Below are 20,504 nucleotides of genomic sequence, written 5' to 3' on the forward strand. Positions count from 1 at the left end.
TGTACTTCAAGCGCACTTTGTAGCATCCGCGGCTGGTATCAGCGCCGCGTTTATTAATAATCGTGTTTCCTCGTGTCGGGCCACGAGAGAAAGCGTGTGTCTGCGACGCCGTCGTGTCCGCCGTCGCACCGTTGTCGCTGTCGTACAACCCTGGCCAAGTTTAATGCAATCCAGCACAGCAGTCGCTGTTCAAACTGGCGCTTTGAGCTTTGTGTCCTTAACCACGTGCCGCATGCACGTGCACGCGCGCAGACCAAGACAGACAGAGACCGACAGGCAGTGTAGCTTCTATTTATAAGCTTTAAGAGATAGAAATGAGGAGAGAATCATTTACTAGAGAGACGTTCAAGATATACAGGCTCGTTGACATTTACGGGAAGTACCTTAGTGTTCAAGGATTCGTAACAGCTTAACTTGAAGCGAAAGCCTGTAGACTTGGCTGACTTGGCTTTCATTAGTAAGCATCTGCGCCGTGCGTCATTTCCATACCATGTAATTGATCTTGAAGGTATACCGTGTTGAATATTAATTAGGTATTTTACCTAAACTAGGGCTATCCTGCACTAACTGAAGTGGCGATAAATCTGATTTGGATTGAGACGGACAGGCAGGCAGACGGACAGATAGGCCTAGCCAATAGACTCAAAACAACTGCTGTTAGTAGGGGCATCGAAATTCTCTTCGTGAATATGAATTGGCGGATATCAATATGAATATAAATTCGTAGAATCGATAACTATATGAACTTCTTGTATACCGCTTTGCTTTCTTGTAAACTTGTTCTTTCGTCTGCCGTAAGGACAGTTGGCAGAAAGTCGATACACACTAGTCGATAAAAAAAGTAACGCCATAAGTCTGTAGACTATCTATAGGCACCATGCAATGTCTTCTACAAACGTTCTGTATGGACGAAACTTTTGTAAGCATCCCACGGGAGTGCCAGATGACTTATTGAAATGACTATATTAGGAAATTGTAGTACTTGGGGTCGAGTGTACTTCAACCTGCAGCGCACTTTCGTGTAGGAGTCAAGTGAAGATGATGCCCATCTCACTAGAGAAAGCGAAACTTCATTCAGTGCTTGCAGTAAGCGGAATCCTTCAGTACTTTTATAAATATCCTTTAGAAACAAAGTACCCTAATAAATTCATGCAAAATTCACGCTAAAATATCGCATCTTGCCGTCACCGGCATGCAAATGCTCCCTTGTTCCACGTCCACGAATCAGCTATGAATTTCGTGCATTGGCTTAGTCTACCAACTTGATTTAACAGATAGAATAGGTAGAATGGTGCCAAGGAAGCTGCCGGGGTGGTCTGACGTAAAGAAGATAGAAAGGACTGTAGCCAGTAGTTTCATGCTTTGCGGTATTGTAGGCGTATGTAACAAAAGGCAAGATATCGTCCCAATTTTTGTGCCTGGAATCGACGTGTGTACATCGAAAGCATGTCGGTCAAAGTTACGTTAGTGCGCTCGACGAGACCATTTGTCTGCGGGTGATACGGGGTCGCGTGGCGAAACTGGCAAGCACAGAGACGCAACAGCTCTTCGACTACGTCGGGCCACGAACTGGCGACCGCGATCGCTCACAATAACACGAGGGGGTCCATGACGCAGTGTAACTGAGGACAGGAGGAAGCTCGAAACATCAAAAGCCGTGGCCATCGCTGCAGTTTCAGCATAGCTCGTCAGATGGTCGACGTTTGTCGTTTGTTGAGCGCGGGAATGGGCCGAGAAGGTCCACTGCAACCATTTCGAAAGGAGATGATGGTGGCGCCACAGGGTGAAGGAGTCCGACCGGAGCAGCATTAGGGCGCTTGAATTGATGACACTTATTAAAACTGGCCACATACTTTTCTATATCCCGTCTCATACTAGTCCAGTAGAATCGGCCCTGAATGTGGTGGTATGTTTTGGTGAAACCTAGGTGCCCAGCGGTCGAGTCGTCGTGCGTAGCACGTGGGTTCTCAAATTCTTAGGGACCACTAAGAGGAGGCGGGTGCCATCAGCCGCATAATTCTTCCTGTAGAGTAGGCCAGCTTGGATGACAAAGCCATTTTTACCTGTGGATTGAGCAACTGAGGCGAAGAGGGCATCCAGGCTGCGGTTGTCACGCTGCTCTTCCCGGAAAGTGGCCAGGTCGGGGAAAAGAATGTCGTCGATGGCGGCCAGAAACTCGTCAAAATTGTTGGCGTCACATGCACCTTGTTGGTAGAGGGAGCCTCGAAAGACAGTCGGCGTCCGCATGATGTCGGCCACTCTCGTAACGGACGGCAAAGTCGAATTCCTGCAAACGCAGTGCCCATAGAGCAAGGCGGCCAGTCGGGTTGCAGAGACCAACCAACCAACATAGTGAATGGTGAGAAGTAACGATCATGAAGCGGCGCCTGCGGAGATATGGGTGGAACTTCTGGACTGCAAAGACGACAGCGAGACACTCTTGCGCAGTGACGGTGCAATTCTGTTCGGCCTTGCTCAACGTACGGCTGGCATAGGCAATGGCATGCTCGGCGTCACCAAAACGCTGGACGAGGACAGTGCCGAGGCCGATTCCATTCGCCGTCGGTGTTCAATGATAGAGAAAGAAATTTCAACAAGAGCGGACACTCCCATAGAGCCAATCGGCCGAATTGACTGTAGCGCACCATCAACAAAGAACACAAATTTCTAGGTATTATACTAGACTCCAAGCTTACTTTTATAAAGCACATTAAATATATTAAAGAAAAATGTCTAAGGACAATGAACTTACTTAAAGTTCTATCCCACTCAACATGGGGTAGCGACAGGAAGTGTCTGATGAATGTTTATAAGAGCCTAATTCGATCACGATTGGACTATGGTGCCGTCGTATATAACTCAGCCGCTCCGAGCGCACTAAAGATCCTAGATCCTGTCCATCATCTAGGTATCCGCTTAGCCGCTGGCGCTTTCAGAACAAGTCCGATTGAAAGCTTATACGCGGAATCAAATGAATGGTCCCTCCATCTACAGAGAACTTACATCAGCCTTACATATTTCCTGAAAATACATTCCAATCATCAACATCCATGTTTTAACACTGTTAACGATATGACATGTACTACGCTCTTCCATAACCGTCCCTCTGTAAGACAGCCTTTCTCGCTTCGTGTGAGGGAGCTTAGTAATGAAATGCGTGTCCCACTCCTCGAGCTTCGCCTAATGCATCCAACCAAGCTGTTACCACCTTGGGAGTGGCAGCTGATAGAATGTGACATATCCTTTTTAGAAGTAACAAAACACGCACCAGAGATAGAAATCCGAATGCATTTTCTAGAACTCCAGCACAAGCACTCCTACGCAGAGTTCTACACAGACGCTTCGAAGTCAAATGCCGGGGTGTCTTATACTGCCTTCGGCCCATCCTTCTCAGAATTTGGTGTACTACATCCGGAAACAAGTATCTTTACGGCCGAGGCGTACGCATAGGCGTGTAAATCTTCGTAAGTAATTAAATCACGTAAAGCACGTATTCACGTAAATCACGTTAAGTCTGCTGTGCTTGCGGCTTCGAGTAGCGGTAAGACGTTTCCGATAAACCCACGGTATTCGTGCAGCTGTCGTTTTTTTCGCGTGTGAACGTCATTTCGACTCTGGCACGTTGGCTGCATCCGAGGCATCTACTTGAGGAAACCGGCTGTATATTTAGTGGCGCGTTAAGATGTTACCCTCGATTGGTTGCGAGAACCTGCGGGCTTGATCGCACGTTGATGAGGCTTAATTTCAGCGCATGCGTGGTACTTAATTGGTTTGTCGGACTTCTTGGCGGGAGCCGTGCGACATTTGCATATTGAGCGACATTTCGTGAATCTTTCTCCTTCCCCACAATTGATACGCAGCACTCACGAGCACGCTGTTTCCAACTCCTGCCACTGCGGCCGCCGCTTAACCCTTCCAAGCCAATTTATATGTTACACTGCAGTTCTAGTGGCACAATATTCTCCTTGCACATTGAAAACCACACAGAGTAACTGGCAATGAAGCCAGTGAAGTATATGGGAAGTTTTATTTCTTAAGTATTTCTTGAGGCAGTCTTCGAAATTCATAATTACTATACGTGGGCGTGAAACAAACCAGTATTGTGTGTGCTGTGGCGGTGGTGGTGGTGGTGGTGGTGGTGGTGGTGGTGGTGGTGGTGAACTGTAGCAACAGGCGGGTTTAGCCTGGCGAACAAGGCCGGCAATTGCTCCGCCCGAGCGTCTCGCACAATACCTCTGAAGGGTTCCACCATATGTCCATCAAACCAGTCTCTCTTAAGAATTCGATGAGGAGACGTGAAGTTTCTTTGCGGGCTATAACTGATCCCTCGGGAAATTTAAGGTGTTGCAGGCGCGCATGCGGAAGGTCCTTGTTTTGCAGATTCTTCAGGAGAGTGTCTCTTCCATCTTGGAATTGCTGGCAGGACCACAAAAAGTGCTCAATGTCTCCTGTCTCGTTGCATGCCCTACAGTTCGGAGAATTGATTCGCTCCGTCTTAAATAACCAGGCCGGTGTATTAGCAGATCCTGTCCTTATTCGATATAGAAGTCAGGCTTCCTCTCGGTTCAATCTCTTGGTTACGCAGGGCATATGCAGTGGAACCCAAAGCGAAGCAAAGTGATTTCGAATGTCAGATTTTTGCACTTGATTACTCTTTGGAGCCTTGATTTTGGGAGGATGATACAGCGCTGCGTATTGTGTGTGCTGGTTGAGGCGAGATGTGGTATTTTGGCGCGTATCGAGCAACAATTTGGATAAATATACTCTTTCGGTAAGCACTTCGTATTCTTGTATAATCTTGTTTCATATACGATGCGTAATTTCATATGGAATCCGTATTCTTGTATAATCTTGTTTCATATACGATGCGTAATTTCATATGGAATCTTATACAGGATGTTACAGCTATAGCTTTAGCCAGAGTTTAAAAATATGCAAATGCCACGTAGCTGGGCAGAACAACAGTAGTTTCATTCCGCCTAATTAGATCATTCGTCTTAAGTAATTAATAAACTTCTAAAATATTACAATTCGATGAAAGGTGTCAATGAGGAAATTGTAGAGCGACATGAAAAACTCCCGATACATCTTTCTGTTGCTCAATACGGGCTACGTAAAAGAAACCCGCGAATACACCCAGAAGGGCCTCGAGCGGCCAGTTAGTCGCTCGGCAATTTTGCGTGCATTGGCGGTCTTGTTTCACGCTCGGAAAAACACTTTTATGTAGCATGTATTGAGCAACAGAAAGCTGTATCGGGAGTTTTTCATGTTGCCCTACAATTTTCTCATTGACAATTTTCATCTAAATATAATATTCGAAAAGTTTATTAAGTTATCACGAATAATTATCTAACTAAGCGGAATGAAAATAATAATTTGAGTGTCTCCAAGCGACGGTAAACGACCTTACCTTTATTCTGTCCAGCTGCGTGGCATTTGTATATTTTTAAACTCTGGCTAAAGTTAGCTGGGACACCCTACATAACTGCGTGAGTATTGCTGCAAATATATGGATATACTGTGACGCACGCTGAAACTTCTCGGTACGGTATTCCGCCAGGTTTAAAAGTGCTCTGTAAGTTCGTTTTGTTCCGTGCCTGCGTGAATGTTGGTGTGGCTCTGCCCGCAAACTTCGTGAGGCGAGCCGATGGCTTCGCCGGGCTGAGCCGCGGTCTCGCGACCTCTCGATGTCCGCGGGAATTTACGAATATTGCGTTCTCCCACCTCCATAGAGTTTCTCACTGTAACACCTAGAGGGAAATCTGGCGCCACCGTCTATTGGAGTTTCCTAAGGGGCGCTGGTGCCGTCACGGGAATGACGGTATATGTGTCTGCGGGGCTTCTGTTGGAGGGCGTTGTAAAAGGCTTCGTCTAAAACGTGGATATGGCTACACAAATAACGCGTTCTTAAAGTAAAATCTTCATAAAATGTTTCCATTCACGCATATTACATCTTTACTCACCTACAATGCATGACCAAGCCAAGAAAAGCAAGAACAGACGACAAACTGTTTCAAAGCGAGCACGAATCATGTCGTCTGTCCTCCAACTTTAGCGGCCCGCTGATACTTTTTACGTATCATATAATTGTAGATGCAATAACAAGTTCTCATAGTTAAACAAAACATGTTTTTTGTGTAATAATAAAGCTAAAACAGCTTTTTACGTCCTGTTTTAGTAGAAAATGAATCATTGTGACAGACGGAACGGTGCTTGCCAGGCGCGTCTTCAAGGTGTCCTGGCTCTCCGAGAACGACGCCGATTCCGAAGTCGCAATATACCGGCATTCCCCATGCATACCACAGCGCAGCAGCGCCAGATTTCTCTCTAGGAAATACAGTGAGAAACTCTATGCCCGCCGCACTGTCGGGCGTTTTCGCCGCGGTCTTGAGTGTCCCGCACTTGCACCTGACCTGCGACACTAAACACAGAGTCGCCGAAACGGAGGTCGTTCCTTTTGTTTTCGTATTTGCGTGGGTGTGCACGCTTTCTGTGCCGCGGGCGAGGCGATAAGATGCGATGGACGCCGTGTTGACTCGCGGATTTGTGGCAGGCGCTCCCGTGAGCTAAGGGCCGCTGGCGCCTTCCCCGCTGGGGCGCCTGGCGGAGTGCACGTTGAACCGCGTTCAACGAAGGCGGCTGTTCGGAGGCTGTCAATCAAACCCGGCTGTTGTCAAGCCAGTCATCTTAACTTGGCGCCTGCGGGCTGTAGGTGGTTTTGCGTGCACAAACGTTGCCCACGTGCTGCCACGTAGTGGAAATGTATGCTACAACGGGCAGCACGCGCACTGGTGCTGCGCAGCGACCGTTTTCTCCCTCCTTGCCTCGTGTCAACGGGGAACCTAGCTTCCGCTACTTCCCGCCCCCTTCACTCTCCGACTTATGTCTGCCTCCTCCTGTGTGCTTTTCTTCTTTTTCTTTTTTGTTTCTCTCACTGACCTCTTTCCTCTACATACATGGGACTCCGCCTTCCTCTTGTCTTGCACACTTGCCAAAGGCAGCTGTAAACCTGCCAAAGCGCCGAGAGAAAGTCAATCACTGTCACAACTGTCCCTCTCGGTTTGGTGTATCTGAGAACGTATCTGAGGTCTGGTGTCTTCACTACCAGGGCCGAACTGCCATTTTTTTGTAAACCCTGATGAAGATCGGTCCACCGATCGAAACTGTTGAAATTAAATACTTGTTCTGTTTACCTTGTAGCACCGCTCAAGTTCTTTACGTTTGAAAGGTAGCATGAAGAATTCCTCTTTACCTATTATATATATATATATATGTTCGGTTTCGTTTGCACAATTCTTGTGATGGAAATCACTTTCATGTCACCCTGCATGCTCTTCGGTCCCTGTGAGATCACATTTGCGAGATGGGTTTGATCGAACGACTGCGAATGCCCCCCCCCCCCCCCGTCTTATATTGCGGTTTGATGGACCAAGCTTCTACCCTCCTTATGCTATTAATTCGTTTATACTATTAATAAGCCCGTTTCATCGTAAATAACTACGGTAGAACAACCAGCGTTACGCAAATTAAGGCAGCTCTGGAATGAGAACTGCTGAACGCATAGGATTAGATTTAGGTGCACGTTTAGATTAGGATTAGAACGCTTAGATTTAGGTGCACGTTAAAGAACCCCAGGTGGTCAAAATTTCCGGAGTCCTCCACTACGGCGTGCCTCATAATCAGAAAGTGGTTTTGGCACGTAAAACCCCAAATATTATTATTACAATATATTTGGCCCTACTACTATATGATCTCTCTCTATATATTGGCTTGTAATGTTATATGTCGTATATATAGGGGGCCTCCCATAACAGAGTTATCGTGTAGTTCATTTTTCATAAAGAACAAGTTCCGATTAGAACAACCGGTCTTTTTCCTGCACCAGTATATCGGACCATGGCCTCCTCAAAAACGTAGTAACGAAGTTATTAATGTCTTAGTTCTTGCGCAATACCAGGTTGCCGTTTGGATGTTTTATGTTTATAATGAGTTTTCCTCCATTATTCTTTGATGCCTTGAGCCCTACGTTGCCATATGTTTATTGCTCATGTATATATATTTATTGCATTAATTGCCCTCTTCGAAAAATGCAGACGTATGTACATCCTTAGGGTAAGTAAATTTACTAACACATAAATACAAATGATTTACGAATACAAATTCAATACAAATACATATTCGTCCGTCTGTCGGTCGGTCGGTAGGCCGGCCGCAAGCTCGCTTGCTCGTTCGTTCGTTCGTTTTCGTTCGTTCACCCTCTGTCGCCCTACATGCAGGTCGAAGGCCGTGAGGGAGTCGTCTTCATCCCAACGCTAGAAATGAGCCAGCACGCGAGCGGCGGCGTAGCCGGGTACACACCCTACGACGATCGAGGAGCCGAAAACTACCCGCGCTCCGCGGGCGACAGTCTGCAGGTCGGATCTCTCATGGAGGCGAGCACGGACTCGGGCATCCTGGCGACCACGCGGGTCGAAGACGTCGGCGTCGTCGGGCCCACCGTATGGCGCCGGATACTGGACGCCGTGCTGCTGGTCAGGCTGGAGATCTTTCTCGCGTTGTTCATCGTCTCCAGGTTCATGACCATGACTCCCATCCAGGTACGCACGCAATTCACTAACTGCGCAAGAGCGTATACAGGAGATGGGTGCGGGACGAGAGAGGTGCAGGATCAGCGCTCAATCTGTCGTTTCGTACTCTCCCTCCCAAGTCTTTGTTTTCCTTTTTTTTTTTGCGCAATAATGTATTCATTAGATCACAACCACTCAACTACATTTCTAGTACAATGGGCCCCTTTTCTACCATGTCTACGTCAAGCTACATCGACCATTTGCGCCATTAGCGCTCAATCTGTCGTTTCGTACTCTCCCTACCAAGTCCTTATTTTCCTTTTTTTTTTTGGCGCAACAATGTATTCATAAGTAACCAGGCATCGCGTGCTCACAAGATTGCGCCGCCCCGAGTGCTAACGTACATGACCAGTGCAGTGTGGAGTAATTGGAAAGAACGAAAGAATAATGCTATCACGTTTCTTTTTCTTATTTGTAGATCGCACTTGGGCATCGCATTTGAATTCTCTGAGCTGTGTGCGCGCTTTGAGAGTTGCGTTCCCATGCGTGCAATTACGGCCGCCATCAGACTGAACACGAACAAAGAAAACGCATTTCAAACGATGTACCTTGGACGAACAATGTTTGTAAGGAGCAAACAATAAGTGTTTTGGAAGGTATGCACATTAAGCTAGGAAATTCGAAGCAACCCATCCGGAAGTCGCTAGCTCCCCCCGCATGTAGAATCAAAAGGACACTTAAAGTGTGTTCGGGCTAAGTATGACGGCGGCTGCACATGTGTACTCATTTGCTCTTATTTTTGTCGCGTTTGGTTTGTATATATTTCTGTACTCGCTACCCTATGTCAAGCTCTGTCCGCTTGAGGGTAAAATAAATCAATAAATAAGCAGCAAAAGAAATTTACTGGGCTACAGTGGTCAGAAAACGAGCAAACTTTTTCGGTACTTTTCATTTTCCATCGGTTTTGTAACTTCAACCATCTTTTAGCAGATGAAAGGTAAATGAATGAACGAACTGAAGAAATAAAGTTGGTCAAAACTTGCCAGTTGAGCGAGCTGGTTCAACATAATGAGATGTTTGGTGCGTTTAACAAACGCGGGCAGTTGTGTGTCCACGTCCTCTTTAGTCCATTGTCTACATTTACTAACCACTTGATTCGTCTCACCGAACTTCGATGAATTAAATGTAAATGACACTTGACGTGTAGTATATGAACTCTGCTGTCACCTGCCGACTTTCCCAAGTTGTGCAGGTAATAGGCCATGTGGAGGCAGCCGCCGCATCCTCGATCCATGACTTTCGGGAATAACTTGGAACTTTTGAGCGACGTAACGACCTATGCATTGCCTCGCTGGAGCGATAGGCATCCTGTCAATCAAATGGACTACTGTGCGACGGGGAAAAAGTAACTTCGATAAAGAAGTTGTGTCATGTATTTACCAACTCATGGAAGCTTGAACAATCGCTGTGCACCATCTAGTGCCCGGCAGCGCAGTACAAGTGATGGCCATGGCGCGTTACGGTTTGTACCAGTTGCTGCGATGAGGTTTTTTCCGGCGGCGAAGCGTTCAGGCGATCTCGTTGGAGGATTGCGAAGGTAAGTTGGTTTCGGATCAGAGTATCAGCTCCAGTTGGTTCGTAACTGCGGCATACGCATAACTTCTGGTTGATGTTAACGGAGTCGGGCATCGGATGTAATTGTGGAGGTGGAGGTACTTACGTAGTTTGATACATATTGCGCACTGTCGGTGCGGTTTGATTCTGCCGAGCATGGGGAGATTTTCATAGTAGTGTGACGCCTTCGAACAACGCCAGCGTACTTTTATCATGAGCCTGGAAAGCCACACGAGGGGACTTTCTCTCTTTATCTTAATCTTTCCCTCCCCTTTCCCCAAATGCAGGGCAGCTAACCTGGCTCAGTCCTGGTTAGCCCAGCTCCCTGCCTTTCATTTGTGCTTTCTCACTCTTTCCGCAGTATACCTGAAAAAGAAAAAAGCTGAATTCTGGGTTATTACTTGCCAAAACCATGATCTGATTATTAGGTGCCCCGCAGTGGGAGACTCCTGGATTAATGTTGACCACCTGGGGTTCTTCAAGGTGCCCTTAAATGGTAGAACCATGCGCGTTCTTGCATTTCGGCCTCATCGCAATGCTGCCGCCGTGGCCGGCAATTCAACCCGGGACCTCGTGCATAGGCGGCACAACTCCATAGCCACTAAGCCACCACGGTGGCCAGCGTATGTCTGAAGGCAAGATACTGGAGTGACAGTCTACACAGGCACGTCTAGCGCTCGTGATTGTTATGAATGGCTTCGTCTTGTCTATCTTTTTTCTATCCTTTCAAGTCATGTAAGGTGGTAAACTGGATTGGGACGTTTTCGACAGCAGCCGCTCTTCGGCGTTGTTCATTTACGTGTGGTCCTGCTGTAGAGCCGCTTCCCCGTATCATGTTCGCGCAACTGGCCCAACTTCGCGCTCTTGTAGAAATTTTTTTTTCTGTTCCGAACACTGCTCTGACCAAGTTCGCTCGTGCACGCTTCAGGACCTGCTCCTCCAGAAGGCCTGCCTCAACCGGATGCACTACAACGAGAGCATCTGCTCGCACCTGGACGACTACGAGCACATCAAGAACGAGGCCGAGAAGGCCGCGAGCATGACCAGCATGATGCGCACCGTCGTCTCGCTCGCGCCGGGCGCCATCGTCGCCATCTTCGTCGGACCCTGGTGCGACAAGTACGGCTACCGGACGCCGCTCCTCAGCGCCATGACGGGCTTCCTCCTGAGCTCGGCGCTGACCATGATGACCGTGTACTACATGTGGATGCCTCTCTACGTGAACGTCCTGTCGTCCATCCCGGACGGCTTGAGCGGCGGCTTCATCGTAGTCTTCACGGCCATCTACAGCGAGGCCACCCTGACCACCGGCTCGGAAAGCAGGAGGGCGCGCTTCTTCGCTCTAAACTTCACCATGTCGCTGTGTTCCCCGCTGGCGGGTTTCAGCGGAGGCCAGCTGTACGGTCACTTTGGGTGGATGATGGTGCTGTACGTGTCCTTCGTCATCGCCAGCTTGTCCATCGTGTGGGTTTTAGTGGCCATCAAGGACCTGGTAAAGCCCGAGCACGCCATGGACGGACCCTGGGTGAAGTTCCGCAACCTTTTCGATGTGACCAACCTGGCCGAAGGTTTCAGAACATCGATGAAGCCCCGACCGAACAAGGGAAGGGCTCAGCTTTGGTGCCTCTTTGGCGCCGTCTGCTGCGTCGTGTTCGACTTGGCCTGTAAGTGAGCGAGCAGTTTACCACACACACACACACACACACACACACACACACACACACACACACACACACACACACACACACACACACACACACACACACACACACACACACACACACACACACACACACACACACACACACACACACCTTCTTTCCTTCCGTGCGGCTTCTATCAATTTAGTTATGTCAGCGCACTGTAATTACCACGATGCGCCCTAACCCTGGTGTTCAGAAATGCGCCTCAACTTGAAGCCCATGCTTGACATGGTCAAGTGGACGCCTGACGTGAACGCTCCCACGGGAAGGCAATGAGCATCCCGGACACGTTCACGCCTGGCGTTATATTGACCAAGTCAAGCATGGACTTTAAGTTAATGCGCATTTATAATTACGAAGGTATAGATTACCGTCGTTTGGCAGACTGGAGTTTACCAGGAGACGTGCCGAGGATGGTCAGCGAGTGCATGGCCCGTGTGATCGCTTAACATGGCCCCGAAATCCCCATATGGGCCCCATATATGCTTTCTTTACGACAGTAGTATAAGCTCACAATTTTCTTTAGGCCCAAAGCTATTGGCGACCAATTTGCGCGTAACGTGGTCCCGCATTCCCCTTATGAACCCCTATACTTCCTTTACGACAGTAGTATAACTCGCAACCTTCTTCGGACCCGAAGCTATACTCTAACCTGCGCGTTATACATGTTGCACCTTCGCAGCTTTGGGCACCATGTACTACTACGTGCGCAAGATGTACTCCTGGACGGTGGCACAATACGCGACGGTGTCCGCAATATCCTCGGTGAGCAACGTGGCCATGAGCGTGCCCATCATCTTCCTCTTCGTGAAGGTGCTCAAGATCAGCGACCCCGCTATGGCGCTCGTCGGCGTCTCCTTTGCCGTCGTGCAGATGACCATTCTGGGGCTCGCCTTCAAGGACTGGCTCTACTACCTGCGTACGTATACACGCACACACGCACACACAACACACGCGCGCGCGCATACTTTGCAGCGATGAGCGTGCCCAAGGAGGCACTTCCTTGTACACCACGGTGCATGCAATGGTCTGAACAGACAGTGGCTCCGCACTGCCGACGCCTTTCCGTGGAACGCGTCTCGCGCGCCATCTCGCCGCTGGAAGCCCGCCTCACCGTATCAGCGTTGTGAGACGCCTGGTAGCTGCCAGGGCGCTGTTTCTTCTGCACAGCGCCCTGGTAACTACTGTACCGAGCGTCGCGCAACACTGGCTTATCGCAGCAGCAGTTACTTCGGGTGCCGCGTCGTGCCAACATGTCGCCACGCGTATCGTTAGAACGCCGGCCAACAATCTCGAAAGCACTGCTATACACATTGTTATCGCTGTCAACGATTCGCTCTTCGAGCGAAACTGCCAATTTTACAGCGAAAGCTGTATATGACTAACCTTCCGTAGTTTCTTCGGTGACTGGCAACAGAAACTGGCCTAGCGATTTCTCACGAACCCATACGGGTGCGGTGCGGCGGCGCAGATGTCAGATTGCGGAACAGATTAGAACGCTCGCCGTGAACAATAGCGTGACGTCAGGGTTATCGCATTATATAAGCAGAAGAGGTATCGGCGCTAATAACAGCTGCGTTATCGATGTGGCGGACACGTATAGTTGGTACACCCGAAGAACAACATGCGTACGAGGAGCGCCGGAGTGAACAGCAACGAGAATGTAAACGGCGCCGGCGCTGAACGACCACCGACGAAGAACGTTCTAGTGATGCTGGATGAAAATAAATTATTGGGGTTTAACGTGCCAAAACCACTTTCTGACTATGAGGCACGCCGTAGTGGAGGACGCCGGAAATTTCGACTACCTGGGGTTCTTTAACTTGCACCTAAACTTAAGTACACGGGTGTTCTCACATTTCCCCCCATCGAAATGCGGCCGCCGTGGCCGGGATTCGATCCCGCGACCTCGTGCTTAGCAGCCCAACACCATAGTCACTAAGCAACCGCGGCGGGTACTGGACGAAAACGACAATCGCGAGCCCGGACACCTCCGAACGAGCAACGACGCCAGACTCGTAAAGCAAAAAAAAAAAAAAAAAGAAAAAAGAAAAGAAAAAGACCGCCATTACACTATGTGAAGATGGAATGGCAGGGAAAGCACTTTGCTTTTCGTTTGAGAGCTTTGACGGTCGTCAGGTTTTGCTGCCATCACCTCTTCACAGAGTGGAATGGTTGTCATTTTTCTTCTTTTTCTCAGCTCGGCAGTTTTGATCGACACCCCGGACTCTTAGACGTGAAGCTTCTTTTTTCACTCCATCCCCATCAGAATGTGGGCCGCCGCGGAGCTCGCGCAGAACAGTATGTTGCCATTATAATTTGTTCTGAACACATATATACAATTAACAGGCACATGGATATACTCTTAAAAACAGTTTCCACCTCTAGGGGCTTAGCTTTGTCCCACAACAATAACCCTCATCTGCCTTGCTTGCGTTGTCAAGCCGATAACGCGAATGCCGTTCGTAATCTGGAAGTACCATGTGCGCCATAGAATTATGACAGCGAAAGCATTATATGTCCCATGAGGCAGAAACGCCGGTGTTTACCGCAACGAGTGGTAACAAAGATCATCACCATCGGCGACGTAATCACCGTTTTGTATGACATCATTTGTAATACAGAATTGAAGTTAGAATAAGAGTAAGGTGACGTAAGTTGGAGCAGAGTGAATTAAGGTGAAGTGAATAAAGGTGTCTGTGTCTTACTAGCTGTGTCTTACCAGCTGTGTCCTACCGGCTGTGTCTTACCAGTAGTCACGTACGGGGCAGAAACTTAGAGGCTTACGAAAATGGTTCTACTCAAATTGAGGACGACGCAACGAGCTATGAAAAGAAGAATGATGGGTGTAACGTTAAGGCATAAGAAAAGAGCAGATTGGGTGAGGGAACAAACACGAGTTAATGACATCTTAGTAAAAACCGAGAAAAAGAAATGGGCATGGGCAGGACACGTAATGAGGAGGGAAGATAACCGATGGTCATTAAGGGTTGCGGACTGGATTCCAAGGGAAGGGAAGTGTAGCAGGGGACGGCAGAAAGTTAGGTGGGCGGATGAGATTAAGAAGTTTGCAGGGGCAACATGGCCACAATTGGTACATGACCGGGGTAGTTGGAGAACTATTGGAAAGGCCTTTGCCCTACAGTGGGCGTAACCATGATGATGATGATGATGAATGAAGGTGAATTAAAGTGAATTAAGGTGGGTTAAGGTAAATTAAGGTTGGCACACATTTGAGCGAAATGGATTAAGGTTGGTACGAATTAGGGAAAGGTGGATTAAGGTGGACTGAGGTTGGTACAAATTAGAGCAAGGTGGATTAAGGACATGTGACAATGTATGACGTCACGTATCACGGACGTAGCCAGTTGGAAAAGTCACCATGCTTTCGCATTCAAATCACGTAAGGATACTTGAGTGACTAAGTTTTTTTTTTTTTTTTGTAGGAAACCCAGTGGTGTGCGCAGTATTAAAGAAAGGAAACGCAAGTACGACAGATGGTATAGTTATTTTTGTGGGACAAAGATACGCCCCAAAGGGCGTAAACTGTTATCAGAGTGTATACACGGGAGCTGCGAAAATATTATATATATATATATATATATATATATATATATATATATATATATATATATATATATGTATACTCGGAAGATTACTGCCGCTCGGGAAGCGCAGACAAACGACATATTTCGCGGGCCACGCAATCGCCGAACGATGACACACATTTCGCCGAATATCTCACCGGGAAGTTCGCAACAAGAGGGCGGTGAATTGTGTCGCCGACTGCCCGGCGCTTCTCTACTGCTCCTGATTCAATTCACCTCGAGTAATCTTTCCTTCCGCTGCCCACTCTATATCTGGAGTGGTTTACTCTCTCTCCGCAAGGTTCCTCGAGCGTGAAAGTTTTTTTTTTTTCGCGGATCGCGAAATGAATGGCGCTTGCGCCTTATCCGTCGTGTCTCTCCGCGACCGCGCTTCTTATCGAAGTTGCCGTACGTGTTTGTTTCACCGCGTGACAATGGCACGGGGCCATCGAGCTCTCGGCCGCGTGCCCCACGGAGGGTAGATGGGAGGGGGGCGTGTCCTTTTGTCTGACGAATTCGCGAAATGCCCGTTACGGCAGTCGGCACGTGATAGTCGCAAGAGTGCCGCGTATCGGAAATGCCGGCGGAACCCGTGGAAGCTTTCCTTGCGTAAATTTTTTATTTTTTTTTGCCGCGGTATACGACGGACGTATATTTGTGTGCAATTCGTGTAAACGCTCGCGCACTGCGCGTTGGTTTAGGCGTTGAATAATAAACCACAGGTGGTGACGATTCATGCAGAGCTCCTCCCAACTGCGGGTTTTCTCGTGACCCGCTGTGCCCGTTTCTGGACGTTATATGGGCCTCGCGACAAGCGAGTATGCAGAGCCGAGTACGGGGACGCGCAGAAAGAAAGACGTCCGCGGTGCACGACTTGAGCGATTTTTATTGGGGGGACGGTCTTTCATCATCATCATCATCATCATCATCATCATCATCATCATCATCATCATCATCATCATCGATGTCGTCATCATCAGCCTGGTTACGCCCACTGCAGGGCAAAGGCCTCTCCCATGCTTCTCCAACAACCCTGGTCATGTACTAGTTGTGGCCATGTCGTCCCTGCAAACTTCTTTGCATGACCGACAAACCTTGTTTGGAAGTCAGAGCCGCGCGTGATGGTGTTTCTTTCTGCGTCCCTGTCTTTGGCGCTGTGCTCGCTCTGCCGTGAAAGAACAATTCGCACAAGCTACTACCCTAGTGAAACTCTAGAATTTTTTGTTATTTGTCTCCTTGTTTCATGTGCGAGAGACTTTTGGCTATAGTTGGTTAGAGCTTGACGTTGCAACAGCAGCGTCAGAGACCGAACAAAGCAAAAGTGGATGACTCACGCGCTGACTATTGGTATAACGTTTATTCGAAGGGAATGAAGTATATGTTACGGAAAGCCGCTGGCACAATGATGCGATCAGTGCCAAAAAGCACAACGCCCCGTAAAAGGCTTCCTCAAAAGCTGCAAGATTCAAAAAGGGCGCGGCGTATACTCCCTAATGCGCATCCCTGGTCGAACCTTATAGCAGTATCGAATCCAATCGCTCCACACTCGGAAGTCTAATGAAATTATCTCCCCGATTACGTCCTCACATGCCGCGATCGAAATTGTTTTCGTGATAAACTAAAATGCTACTTTGTGTAAAATAAACGTATTATCACTCTCGCAGGTGAATCATTGTATACTCTAATCACTATTATTGCGCTGAATGTTCGATGATCTTGTACATCTCCGCGTTCCGAAAGCTAACCAGCGTTTGTGTTTCGCTTTGTTAGCTTCACCCGCACCAGCGTTTTCTTACCATTGTTGTTAATAACTGAGCGCTTTCTCTTTTTTTCTTTGTTAATGTTTCTCTCGTTTGCATTGTGCTCTCGTACAAAAAAAAATATATGTTCTCAAGCCTCCCGTTAAGTAATGGAAACTGCGGTACCAATGGTCATCGACCCCGTTTCGAATCGCTGTCTTGTATGCTGCCGCTTTCTCAACGCGTTTAATCGTTGTTTCACGCGGAGGGATTATTACATTTCTGCGTCGAACATTGCGCGCGTTGATCAGTTTGAGCGCGCGGTCTCCGTCTCCTCGCAGACTGTGTGTTCGGCATCCCTACTTTCCTGGGCCAGGTCGGTGTGCGGACCCACATGTCCAAACTGGTGGGCCAGGACGAAGTGGGTGAGTACGCAGTGTCGTGTAAGCTGTGCAGTAGGTGTGCATGCGTAACCGAGCTTCATCAGACCCACACTCAAAAAAAGAATAGCGGACGTGTCACCAACGGGAACGTTTTATGGAAGTAATCTTACCTCGAATTCGCGTTAGGCCAGACGAGCACCACACAGTTCACTCAAATTTTTTTTATAAAAAGAATAGTAGACGTGTCACTAACGGGAACGTTTTACGGTGTACAGTCTGTTCCAGCAACCTCGGCGGATCCAGGGTCGGCTCTGGATCCAGAGGCGGATCCAGGGTAGGCTCCAAGGGACGAAGGGAGGGGGGTGAAGGGGGCTGTCCTGGGGGCGAGTGTCTTGCTGCACGCCACACACACACACACACACACACACACACACACACACACACACACACACACACACACACACACACACACACACACACACACACACACACACACACACACACACACACACACACACACACACACACGCACGCACGCACGCACGCACGCACGCGCACACACACACACACACACACACACAACATATATAACAATATATAACATATATAACATATATATAACAATGCAGACGACGTACGTGAAACGCGGTCACGGTCTTTACTGTCCAATGTTTTTGAAACGTAAGGTAGTAAAGAACGTGTTTCCACTTACGTCATCAACCGATCCAGCCTGCTTTTTTGTCAAACACACACACACGCCTATCTATCTATCTATCTATCTATCTATCTATCTATCTATCTATCTATCTATCTATCTATCTATCTATCTATCTATCTATCTATCTATCTATCTATCTATATATATATATATATATACACACACACACATGACTTTCTGTCCGAGCCGTGGTCGGGTTATCCTTGTGCAGCCAAGGTGTTCGCCTTCCTGGCCTCATTCGACGCGGTGGTGCCCGTCCTGGGCGAGGTGTTCATCACGTCACTGTTCAACTGGTCTATCGACTTCCTGCCGGGGCTGCCTTACCTGGTGGCCGCCGGAATCACCTGCATCTCTGCCGGACTCATCGCGTACGTATTCTCGGTATTCTTTCGAGAATTCTAGGGACGCATGCATGCAATCTGCAATAGTAGTCTGTATGTATACACACCTTGTCTATACATGTCTCCAAGAAAAAATTCGCACCCTTCGGGGCATATCTTGTCCCCAAACAATAATAGCCTCCTATCTTGCGCGCGTTTCTTTAAAGCCCCATTCACACTAGCGGGGAAAAAACGCGCCCGGTATGCCGCAGGCGGCACAACGCGCCAGCATTGCCATGGCAACGCTTGCGAGCGTCTTTGCCGCCGCGTGAACGAATCTGCCGCTCCTCAATGGTCTCTCCGATAGGCGGCGAGCGGCCTGCCGCAAAGGTCAGTGCCCTTGCACTCTGACCCGCGTATGGGCAGTGCTTAACGCCTGCTTCACCTCCCCGCTGGTCCGCCCGGTATTTCGCTATCTTCGGGGTCGGCCCACGTGGGGGGAGTTAACTCCTGCTTCACCTCCGCCGCGGGTCGGCCCGGTATTGCACTATCTTCGGGATCGGCTCACGTATGAAAAATTGTTGGTCTGTGTCCACGGAGAAGAGATACGCCAGAACCTAGCCATAAGCAGCTTCGCTGCAAAAAAAAGTAGCTCCAAGACCCTTGAAAAAACGCCGCTAGGGGGCCGAGCCGTCAAGACGGGATGCACATGGGCTCCGAAAACTTTCCCTGATTGTGGCGGAAAAAGGCAGTTCTCGAGTCTAGAACTACCACATCTCACACAGGAAGGTCGACGGACTACGAAGACATCGGGATTATCCCAGGTGGGCGATTTTTTGAGCCACAAAGGCAGTTTTAATACACTGCCACGCCGGCGGCCTGGCTAACCCTAACTAGCTGGGTCTACGACGCCACTGTTCCCACCACTTCGGCGGGAACGCCGCCTGTCTCGGGTGCGGTCGGGCCCCCGCTTCGCCACGAGACGCGAGGATGGACGTCGTAGAAGTGGAAGGGGAGACAATTTCCCCGGAAGAATATGACGACCAGGGCTGGATTGCGGCTCACGAACGCCGCAGTAACGCCAAGAGACGCCCAGACCTCGATGAACGATCCAAGAACATCGGAGACTCGCCGGTCTCAACGGCGTGGAAAACCACGAACGCACGAATTCTACAGCGACCAATGGCCCCGAGGCAACCGCAGCTACCGGAGGATGACTACAAGGTCGTGATCCGCCCGAGAGGTGGGCTCGACATGGCGCAACAACGCATTGCCAACATAAAGGATGGCGTTCTGCTGGCAGCCGCATTGACACCAGAAAATGCCGGAGAAGATACGCTACGCATCAATCCGAGACAAAACACCATGATCATGAGTACGCCGAAACTGGAGAATGCGAAACGCTACAGCAAGATACGGGAAATCCAACTTGGATCGAACACATACAGTACGGCCGCTTACATTACTGCGCCGGAGAACACCTCCAAGGGAGTCATACACGGTATACCAGAATACGACACGCCTGAAGACGTTGAAAAAAGCCTGGTGAACTGCAGAAACCCGACTATACTACACGCAAGACGCATGGGACGCACCGATTCGGTTGTGATAGTATTTGAAGGAACGTACGTACCACACTACGTGTACTACCGTGGAGCTGAATACCGATGCCTACTATATCGTAAGCAGTACGAAACATGTACCACCTGTGGCCGCCTCGGCCACCGAGCGGATGTCTGCCCGACACCGAACAGCAAGAAATGTCGCGGGTGCGGAACTCTCAATCCACCCGAAGATCATCAGTGCGAGCCAAGATGCTTCATGTGTGGGAAGGGACACCTCACAGGAGACAAAAAGTGCCGTGAACGGTTCA

General features: G+C 48.9%; 1 protein-coding gene across 3 annotated transcripts in view; it reads left to right on the forward strand.

Moving 5' to 3' along the window:
- The window catches only part of LOC142560363 (putative peptidoglycan muropeptide transporter SLC46), a 47,049-nt gene that overhangs the window by 17,336 nt on the left and 9,209 nt on the right, over window positions 1–20,504 (forward strand). For all 3 annotated transcript variants that reach the window (XM_075672409.1, XM_075672406.1, XM_075672407.1), the window contains 5 exons: window positions 8,277–8,597; window positions 11,110–11,845; window positions 12,567–12,803; window positions 17,552–17,635; window positions 18,523–18,679. In XM_075672409.1, the coding sequence (XP_075528524.1) occupies window positions 8,319–8,597; window positions 11,110–11,845; window positions 12,567–12,803; window positions 17,552–17,635; window positions 18,523–18,679 (1,493 nt within the window). In that variant the 5' untranslated portion in view covers window positions 8,277–8,318. The remainder of the gene's footprint in view (window positions 1–8,276; window positions 8,598–11,109; window positions 11,846–12,566; window positions 12,804–17,551; window positions 17,636–18,522; window positions 18,680–20,504) is intronic.

This window comes from Dermacentor variabilis, chromosome 10 (genome assembly GCF_050947875.1).
Source record: "Dermacentor variabilis isolate Ectoservices chromosome 10, ASM5094787v1, whole genome shotgun sequence".
Classification (NCBI taxonomy): domain Eukaryota; kingdom Metazoa; phylum Arthropoda; class Arachnida; order Ixodida; family Ixodidae; genus Dermacentor; species Dermacentor variabilis.